This window comes from Capsicum annuum, chromosome 6 (genome assembly GCF_002878395.1).
Source record: "Capsicum annuum cultivar UCD-10X-F1 chromosome 6, UCD10Xv1.1, whole genome shotgun sequence".
Classification (NCBI taxonomy): Eukaryota; Viridiplantae; Streptophyta; class Magnoliopsida; order Solanales; family Solanaceae; genus Capsicum; species Capsicum annuum.
Window position 1 is genome coordinate 224464929 of NC_061116.1, and position 10461 is coordinate 224475389.

Here is a 10461-nt window from a genome sequence, read left to right on the forward strand (position 1 = left end):
TATGCTTTTCTTTGTCTTCTAATTTATCGTATTTATGGTTTGCAACTATATAAGCTTCCGCATGACGTCTTCTTGATTTCGAACCCAACACAATACGTTCATTATTAATTTCAAAGCACATATTAATTCATGTTTTCCCATTGGAAGGTAACCAAAGTATGGACAGAAAGTTGGGTGTTGGCCCAATAGAGGTAGCCTCATTTGTAGAAGAGTTATTGGGCCAGACGAGATGACAAGCCCATTTAAGCAGTGAGCTCACCAAAAATTGGCCCATTAGTGGTTCTCCTGCCAGAAACATATTGGAAAAAGGAGTCGTCGACAGCAGGATTCGAACCTGCGCAGGCAAAGCCCAACAGATTTCGAGTCTGTCTCCTTAACCACTCGGACATATCGACAATTTTGCATCGGGTCGTCATTCTTAATGAATATAACAAGTTTTGCTATTTCGTGAATTAAGGATTCTCAATTTGACCTATTGTGACATCTCTCTGAGGCTATATAGTTTGCTAGACGACTCAAAACGCATTGGTGACCTTCTTGTAGACAAATAACATGGATTTTCAAAGGCCATATTTGATAGTAGTATTTATACTCAACCAATTAGTAATACATTACAATCAAGCAAACTATCTCTCAATGCAATAATACATTACAGTATTTTTCTGTTATATAGCTAGCATAGCATCATATTCATGGAATTGCTTTTACAACAGGATTCACAAACTTCTGCATCTCGTAATTACCGTGTAATTTCACAAAATCCCAGCATCACTGGACAGGGTAAAGAGCAACTTGTAGACTTATAATAATGCACTTTCAATATTACTAGCCTTTTGAATTACATTAAGAGATGTACTGCAAGCTGGGACTTCTGCAGTTCCTTTGTAAGCTTTACAAATGTAGCTTATGAAGTTCTCATAGTCCTGCAACAATGAAACAAATATATATACTTTGCATTAGCATTATGCAGAAACTGTTTCAAAGATACCGTTAACATGATATGAAATCGCTTGTTTTGTGCTAGACAGCTCGCACGTACGGTTCTCCCTTAAAAAAGAGTTGTAAAATTAGGCTTCCAGAGATTCTTCATCATGGGCTTCAATGTCCGGTCTGGTGCGTGCACATTCCTGAACCGAAGGTATTTTCACCCTGCAAGCTGTCCAATTTCCTGGGGGCCCACATCAGCCTAGACTTTGATATCATATAAAGTTAGGGTTGACTTAACTCACGCCCCAAAAGTCAGGTCAAGAGGAGAAGAATTGACCCAATCTTATAAGGAGAACATTATTTCATTCATTCAGCGACATGGGACATTCCATTCATCAAGAATATTATTACACTTTATATATAGATTCTTCTCTTTTCAGCTATCAATATGAGACTTTGTTAGCATACCCGCCAAAATTTCCTGACTACAGATGAAAATTATTGAAAGTGCAAAAATATGAAATATGGATCAAATTAACTGACTTCATAAAGCGGTTGGCCATCAACAACAACCCATGGAACATATGTGTGAGGAGGTTGAAGAGCTTGTGTCTCAGCAGCATAAAAGAGTTCCAGCTGCAGAAAACACGTTCAATCGCGGAATCAGAAAAGGAAAAACACTAACACGAAGACAGAACAGAAAATTCAATCAACAAAGAAAGCTAACCTCTTTCCCTCGCGCACTTTTTAAGCAATCAGTAACAGGCGTTGAATCTAATTTCAGCTTTTCATAACATGTTTTCCACTGCGGATACTGCCTTCTGTACACAAAACTTTCCAGCACCACGTTTTCCATACAGTTAATGAAAGGCAAGTATTTGTTCTGCATCAGAAATTTTATTCATATGCATTTAGAATTTCGTATTTAAACTATCAACTAGACCAGGGTAAAGCAAAGTACAAAAGATTCATATAACCAACCAACTGATGAATTGACAGCAACATAACATAACATAACTTACCAAATCTGTCCACACATCTATCGCACAAGCCTGTACAGTGTTCAACAAACATTCCAGTTTTCCATGCTGCAAACAAAAAGGGCAAATATTTCGTCAAATCTCGATACGTGCACAATTATATGCTTATATGTACTTCGACAAAACTCAATCAAGACGATCATATAATGGCAAAATAATTAGTCAAAAGGCAAATAGCTCGAATCATGTTCATTAGAATTTAAGAAATAGAGAAAATAACATGAAGTGCATGTTACGTGGCTAAAATTTGAATTAGTCAAATTCCTAATTAAATCGAGCACCACACATCATAGACAAACCTGGCAATAGATGGTTCCATTAAAAACATCAGCGTTGCCATATGGAAAAAGCTTGAGCTGTGTAACATGGATGAGTCCACTGTCAAAAAGTTTGGGCAGATTATCCACTATGAATTTGGCTGAGCTCGGGCATAGTGTCTCATAATAAATGTCTACTTTTACCTTCTCTACTTCCCCAGAAACTCTAACTGTACAACTCTCACAACAATAATTTGAACTTAGTTGTAACAAATACAAAACCACTAGAATTACCAAAACTTGACGACCCTCAATTCCCATGCCCATGCTATGGAGTCTACCAAACTTTGGTTCAATTCCAATTTTTTTTATCAAGTGGAGGAGGAATTTGGAATAATGTATCTTTAGAGGTCTATGTAATATAAATGATTCATCATGAAGTGTAGAATTTGGAAAGAAACAGAAAATTGACGTTTTGAGACAGTTTGTTCTAATTGAGCACCTGTACATGTGATAATCTATTTCTACAAAGACACTTTTGGTTTTAGATAAAAAAAAATTATGTCTATTGTTAAGTGACTATTAAATAGTTAAGTTAATAACATTAAATATATATATCATCCAATTTAATTTTACACACCACTAACAATTGTAAGACTTGGAGGTTTTATGACGACTTAAACTAATGTGTATAAGACTTAACTACCTAGAAGCTTGAGAACATGCGCAACAGCTTTTTTAAAGCTTGTACACTTCATTATATGTTTAGGTATTCAATTAAAATAAATTGTAGTACAAACGTCTAAATTTATGAAAGTTGAATGGGTTGTCAATATATAATTTTTAATTACTCTGCTTATATGTAGTGTGCATACGAATGCTTGGAGAGTTCATTCAAACTCCCTTCATAGAAAAATTAAATTATAATACTATTTTTATATGGTCGAAAATATTTTTATGAATATACAGTAGATGTTGAACTTCCTTCGACTAATCCGTATATTTATTTTTGAACCCTTCGATGAAAATTCTGGCTCCGTCACTGATAACAAGTTGTTCGTAAATGGAGTGATGGCTTTACTAGTTATAAAACTATGAGAACAACCTTATTAGCCAATTAAGACTGGTTGAGTGCTGAGTGCTTTAGTTAGCATCTATATGATGGTTGATTTATAAAAATCCAACTACTCTAGACATCCAAAATACCATATTATAGAGATAAATAGAATATACGTGTAAACTCGTCTTGTTTACCCAACGACGTCTTGTTCATTGACGTTGTGAATCTCATTCCGTTAAAAAAACATATATTTAGTGCAAAAAAAAAAAAAAATGCACTAAGAAGTCTGGAGTCAAAAGAGCTCTTTTTTTTATCAAAAATTTCAAAAGGGACACTTACTTTCGAAAAAAACCAAAACGGACAAAACACTGCGAGGCCTAACGACTTGTAAGTGTTCACTGTTCACCTCTTCCTTTTTTTTTTTTGTTTCCATCCTTAAAATCATCATTTTTACTCCTTTCTTTTCTCTTTCATTTTGACCGAAAATAATAATACTCACCCACTCAAAGATTCCACACTACATAGACCATTCACATTTACTCTATTTTTCCTTTTCTTTGTGGGAGCATCAGAAAAGAATAGAGAACATTGCATCATCTTTCTTTTTCTCCAACGACCAGAAAACATAAACACAAATAATTCTTCATTTTCATCACTTCACAATTCCACTCTAAAGCACACAATGTATTTAAATAATTTAAGTTGTTAATTATTGTAATTTATTATATTTTTTTATGTAATTATTGAGTGGGTAAGTATTATTGTTCTCGGTCAAAATGAAAGAGAAAAGAAAGGAGTAAAAATGATGATGTTAAGGATGGAAAAAAAAAAAAAGGAGGAGGTGAATAGTGAACACTTGCAAGTCGCTGGGCTCCGGGCGACTTGTAAGTCGCTGGGCCCCGGGCGACTTGTAAGTCATAAGGCCCGCAGCGTTTCGTCCATTTTGGTTTTTTTCGAAAGTAAGTGTCCCTTTTGAAATTTTTGATAAAAAAAAGAGCCCTTTGGCTCCGAACTCATGCACTAAGCCTATTTTGATTACTTTCTAGATTCAGTACATAGTTCGGTTATTTTTTAAATTCAGGGCATATTTGAGTCGCACATTTGGCAATATTTTCAGCTCATATCGTTACATTAGGTAATGCACTCCTAGCAAGAAATCCAACGTATAAGTGGTCTAAGTTGTGTAAGCCAACTATATTTATTTAACCCGTTTTATAAATTATAATAACTAAATTAATGTTACTTCACACGTAAAAATGTCGATAGTATAGGAACCTTAGCCAAAGTTACCTTCGGATTTTTTCTCAAAACATCTTCACATATGTTAAAATTTTCGTAATATTATATTAATTTTTCGCATGAAAATTCATATGTATTCTCTGTCAAAAATCTCTATATAATTGCACTATTTAAAGTGATTTGCATATACACATGGTGTACAGGTAAATAATTCAAGAAATATGACTTTACGATGTTTACCTTGCGTCCACTCCAAGCAACGTAAGATAAAATTTCAATAATTTCATTTAACTACGTCATACTTTAAGATAAGAAATACTTCCTCCATCTCAAATTATCCGTCTCAAATTTTCTAATTTGATTTCTCATTTTACTTGTCCTTTTTTATTACTCAGGAAGAGACAATTTTTTTTTCATGTTTTAACCTTTGCATTAATTACATTTTCTTCAAATTAAAATATAAACATCATTTAATAGGGGTACTATGATAAATTAGACATATTATTAATTATTTTTCTTAATCAATGTGTCATCTCAATTTGAGATGAGTATTTGGGATGGAGGGGGTATAATGTTGGGACATTTGTTAGGTTCATCTCGATTTGAAATGGGTAATTTGGGACGAAAGGAGTATAATGTTGGGACATTTGTTAGGTTCAGCATTGTTCAAGTGTCTTTTTTAGAAGATAAGAGGAAGAAATATTCAATATAATGTTGACAGCAATAAAACAAATAGAAGAAATTAGGTTAAAATAATAAGTCATAGCCTCACTTGAACAAGACCTAATCAAAATAACCTTTTCATTTGTTTGTTTTCTCATTACAAATAATATAATCTAGAACAACATCAGTTGTGGTGAGATGATTGAAATTCCTCTATTCTTAATTAGAAGTCTCAAGTTTGAACAATAAAAAATGGAGAAAATCCTATTGAATGTGCTGTCCTAAAACGCATCCTACAATACATAATTTCAGCACGCTCTAATACAAATACCAAATATCAAATAAAAAAAAAAAACACTAAATAATCCAATTGCTAAAAATGACGTAACATACAATAAATAAAACAAAATAACGTCATATCTTAAATTTGTTCGGTTTTCTCTTCTATTTTTCTTCTTAAAAAGCTAGTACAACGTATGGATTATTCAACTAGTAATTTTTATTAATTGTTAATTTAACCATCTAATATTCTGAATTAAGCTTGATGAATTCAAGCTGCATAGAAAAACAATTCCACCATAATTTCTCCACTCTCATAGTTAGAAGTCAAAGAACATAGATAATTAATTAAGAATAAATTCATAGACTCGCGACAAAAATGAATTTAGAATTTAAATTTTATGAACTTCTATATTAATATACTACATGTTCCACATCCTAAAAAGGTAGAATGAATCATATAAGAGACTATTTTCACTTGTGTGAAAAACTGATATGTACTGTGGCCCAATTGAATCCAAGCCCCACATTTCTTTGGTTGCTGGCTGGATGAAAAAGAAGCAAATAATGCCCAATTGAATATATAACTTTCTTTTTGTAATAGAATAAATACAATTTTTTTCTATTTTTTGGAAAAAATTTCAGAAATAACAACTATAGAACATTAATTGTAACTTTTATAACAATAGTTTCAAAATTATAAAAATAGCAATATGTATTTTGTATTTAAGTAAACTGTTGCTATTTAAATACATATACAATTAAAGATTTTTTTTCTAATTTAACTCAAATTTGTTTGAGTTTAATAAGGGAAAAAGGTTCCTCAATTTAAGGGACATTTAATTTTACAGATTTCTTAACCTTTTAGAACTCTTTTTTAATCACAACTGTTAAATTACAGCTACTAATTCAAATCAAAAACGATTTTCATAATCAACATCTCAATGCAAATCCAAAATAAAGTTCAAATTCAAAAATGTTTTTCTTCAAGTTATTTTTTATGCTGATCGACTAACATTTTGAAGAAAAGATTAAAAATACAACGGTACAATTACAGGTATTGATCATCAAACTTAATTCTATTTGTGGTTTTACTAAAATAAAAGTGTGAAGATTAATGAAGAAATTGTAACAAATTAGTGTAGCAGTTGAAGGTTTCAAAAAATTTGAGATCGTATATCAATTTTCTCAGTTGTCGAATAAAAGTTGTTTAAGCAAATTTTTCTTTTTCAATTTCAATTTTGTCCTTATTGTTCTGTTATTTGAAAGTTGAGATGAAATTTTTATCATTAAATTTGAATTTTAGTTTAGAATACCTAGTGTTCGACTAATTTATTTATTTTTTTAATTCGTTTTGCAGTTTTGTATAAACGAATTAGTTGTTATAGTACGTATTTGATATTTAATTTTATTTTTCCTATTTTTTTGTGTTCTGGAGATTGACAATGAAAAACATACCTGTTTTTGTTAAACACTCTTGTAGATAGACATATAAACAACATTATTAAGATTACATATGTTTCCAGCTATATGTATTTATAATATACAAACGCGGTACGTTTATGTGTTCACTAGCAGTTTCAGATGTTTCCAGCTGTATGTATTTATAATATACATATGCAGTATTTACAATATACATATGTGCATATACGAATTAGTTGTTGTTTATAGTATGCATTTGAGATTTAAACAAACTTGATTCTATTTGTGATTTTCATAAAATAAAATTGCGAAAATTACTGAAAAATTTGTAACAAAATTGCATAACAGTCGTGAAATTCAAAAATCTGAGATCGTATATGAATTTTATCAGTTCTAAAAAAAATGATTTGATCAAAATTCTTTTTTTAAAATTCAAAGTTATCTGTGTTATTATGTAATGTGAAAATTGAAATACAATTGTTATACGTTAAATTTGAATTTTAGTCGAGGATAACTATTATTCGAATAAAAGATTTCTTTTCGTTGGAATTCTTTTTGCAATTTTGTATATACGAATTAGTTGTTGTATATAGTACGTATTTGATATTTAATTTTATTTTTACTGTTTTTTTGTGTTCTGGAGATTGACAATAGGAAGCATACTTGTTCGTGTTAAACACACTTGTAGATGGACATATAAACAACATTATGAAAATTACATATATTTTCAGTTGTATGTATTTATAATATACATATGCAGTACATTTATGTGTTCACTAGCAGTTTCATATGTTTCCAACTGTATATATTTATAATATACATATGCAGTATTTTATGTATAAAAATCATGTATTCTTATATGTATTTTTTCAATATGCATGACATATATTTTCTTTGGCATATGGTATACTTGATTCTGAAAATGATGTGTCTTGGACTTGGTTCTTTGAGAATCTGAAGAAAACATACGGTGAAAGAAAACATCTAATGAAACTGCAAGCATCATAAAAGTTGGTGGTGACGTGTACAATGATGTACCACATTATGCATGTATGTGGCGTCTATGGGAAAATGTACAATAATATTGTTATATTGAGATAATACATCAAAACTCCCGTGAACTTGTCCCGACAACTTACTTTAGCACTTAAACTTTACGAATAATTATTTACCCCATTAACATCTTTAAAGTAAATTAGTTCCAACCATAATGCTGACGTGGCATTAAAAAAAACGTGTGATTTTTTATTTTTTTATTTTTAAAATGCCTACTAATATATATATATATAACAAAAAAAGAAAAAAAATTCTCTCCTTCTTCTTCTACCCTCACCCCCTCCCCCCCCCCGCCCACACCCATCCCACCCCATCCTAATCTCTTCCCAAACCCGCCAGCCACCACCAGCAGCCCCCCCTCCAAAATCTAACCCCAATTGCTTCTTCAATTACCAAATCACACTCCTACCTCCAATTTCTCCTCTTTCATCCCCAATAAAAAAAGAAATGAAATTGAATTTAAAAATTTTTAAAATTGACATGATTTGAGGGTGTGTTTGGTATGAAGGAAAATGTTTTCCATGGAAAATATTTTCCTAGAAAATATTTTCTTGGAAAACAAGTTGATTTCTTACTTGTTTTCCTGTGTTTGGTTGGTAGATGGAAAATATTTTGTAGTATTTGGTTGGTGAATGAAAAAATATTTTTCAAAAAATACATTTTAATGTTTAGCTAAAGCGTAAAAATACTTTTTAGAAAAAAATTTTGATCTCAAAAAATATTTTTTTAGGTGTGTTCGATATGAAAGAGAAATATTTTCTAAAAAAATAAATTGTTTCTTACTTATATTTAGGGGTGGACATTTGATTTGTTCGGTTTGATTGTTGAATATGGGTTTGATTTTTTGGTTTTCGGATTGACGAAAATGACAATCATAACCAAACCAAAATTATTTTGATTTGGTTCGATTTTTACAAATTCGATTTGGTTATTTCGGTTTTTTATTTCGGTTTTGAAGATTAAAGTAGTGTGCATTTAAAATTGGTGGTTTTTCTAGAAAAATAATCTTTTTTTAAACCTAGTTTTCATTCTCAAATATAATTAATTCAACATGAATGAAATAACCATAAATATCGACTTCGCTGAGTAATCACCGTTGGCATGACGACAGTGCGCGCGCGGCAGCAACTGTCGACGGTAGAGACGAACTGAGCAAACAAACTGAGCAAACGACTGCAACTGTTGTTGGTGATGTTAAAATTTCAAATGAACTGACGAATTGAGAATGGATGAGCGTCGCAGCAGCCTTCACGTTAATATTATGGTCTAAAGCAAAACAGTATATCAGGATTTAGGTTACTAAATGATTATAATTTATATATTTATATATTATATCAGATTATATTATATTTTTAGTAAATTTACATATATAATGAAATATATATATATATATATAAATTATAATATATTATTTATATAATTTTGATTTTTTGGTTTATTCATTTTTTTTAAAAAAATCTAAAAACCAAACCATTTAACTAAATTTCTAAAATTTAAAACCAAAATCAATTCGGAAAATCGAAAAACCAAACCAAAATTAAATTTTAATTTGATTTTTTGATTTTCTGGTTTAAACCAAAATATGCCCAGCTTTACTTATATTTGTGTGTTCGTTATGCAAATTGGATAAGTATATATTTTCTAAAAGTATTTGTATATATTTAACAAAAATACTGAGAACGAATATGATAAAAAGGGTGGGATAAGGAAAAAATTTTGAATTAAAAAAAATAAAAAAATTTAATGGGGGTTGGGGTCGTCAAAATAGGTAGTAAGGGTGGGTAAGAAAAAAAATTATTTTTTTTTAATTTTTTTTTGGGGGGGACGGGGGAGGGAGGGGGTCTAGTACGGGGTGGAGGTAGGGGTAGGGGAGTATGAGTCGGGTTAAAAAAATTGAAATATTTTTTTTTTTTGAATGTGGGTGGTAGGGGTTGGGGGTTTGGATAAGGGAGTAAGGGTGGGGTAAGGAAAAAAATTAGAAATTTTAAAAAATAAATTTAAAAAAAATAATTTTTTTGAGGGGGGGAGGTGGTTGGTAGGTTGGTCTGGTAGGGGAGGTAAGAAAAAAATTTGATTTAAAAAAAAAATTTATTTTTTTTTGGAAAGGGGAAGGGAGTAGGGTTTTGGGTAGGAGTGAGGTAAAAAAAATTTAAAATATTTTTTTAATAGGGTGGCAGGGGGCGGGGTGAGGGTGGGGATGGGGGATTGAGGGTCAGAGTAGGGATGGGTGATTTTAAGAGTTGTATGAATACTTCAATTTAAGAGTGAGGTTGAAAGAGAGTTTTGGAAAATGTTTTCTTTACTTTTTGAAGAGAAGTCATTTTCCTTAGTTTTAAGGAAAATGAGTTGATTTGGAAAACATTTTTCAAAACCTATAAGCCAACCAAACAGGAGAAAATTGAAAAATATTTTCTAGAAAATGTTTTCCTTCATACCAAACATACCCTGAATGTTTGGTTGTTGATTTTAGAGAATTTGGTGTTAATTTGATCGAATTTACCAGGTGATTGAGTTTTTT

General features: G+C 31.0%; 1 protein-coding gene and 1 non-coding gene across 3 annotated transcripts; both read right to left on the reverse strand.

Annotated features, from left to right (window-relative positions):
* Nucleotides 1-313: 313 nt before the first annotated feature.
* TRNAS-CGA lies at nucleotides 314-395 on the reverse strand. The gene has a single exon. It is a non-coding gene; the product is annotated as a tRNA-Ser (tRNA).
* A 162-nt stretch (nucleotides 396-557) lies between these two features.
* LOC107875450 (gamma-interferon-responsive lysosomal thiol protein) lies at nucleotides 558-2955 on the reverse strand. Of its 2 annotated transcripts, XR_007056844.1 has the most exons (6): nucleotides 2267-2774; nucleotides 1950-2015; nucleotides 1655-1810; nucleotides 1471-1563; nucleotides 1040-1186; nucleotides 781-923 (listed from the first exon to the last, which is right to left on the reverse strand). XR_007056844.1 is itself a non-coding variant. In XM_047414170.1 (5 exons), exons 1-5 carry the CDS (start codon nucleotides 2732-2734, stop codon nucleotides 801-803), a joined length of 906 nt encoding a protein of 301 aa, XP_047270126.1. In that variant the 5' UTR covers nucleotides 2735-2955; the 3' UTR covers nucleotides 558-800. The 2 variants fall into 2 exon arrangements, 1 of the variants encoding a protein (XP_047270126.1); XM_047414170.1 differs by lacking the exon at nucleotides 1040-1186 and having other exon boundaries at nucleotides 558-923; nucleotides 2267-2955.
* Between the last annotated feature and the right edge of the window lie 7506 nt (nucleotides 2956-10461).

Excerpts from the sequence above, each read along its gene's own strand:
- LOC107875450 (XM_047414170.1), bottom strand. The coding sequence starts at position 2,734 with ATGTACAGGTGCTCAATTAGAACAAACTGTCTCAAAACGTCAATTTTC. Across the intron at positions 2,016-2,266 it reads ATGGAACCATCTATTGCCAG|CATGGAAAACTGGAATGTTT; the intron begins GTTTGTCTATGA and ends TTTTGTTTGCAG. Across the intron at positions 1,811-1,949 it reads TAGATGTGTGGACAGATTTG|AACAAATACTTGCCTTTCAT; the intron begins GTAAGTTATGTT and ends TTTCTGATGCAG.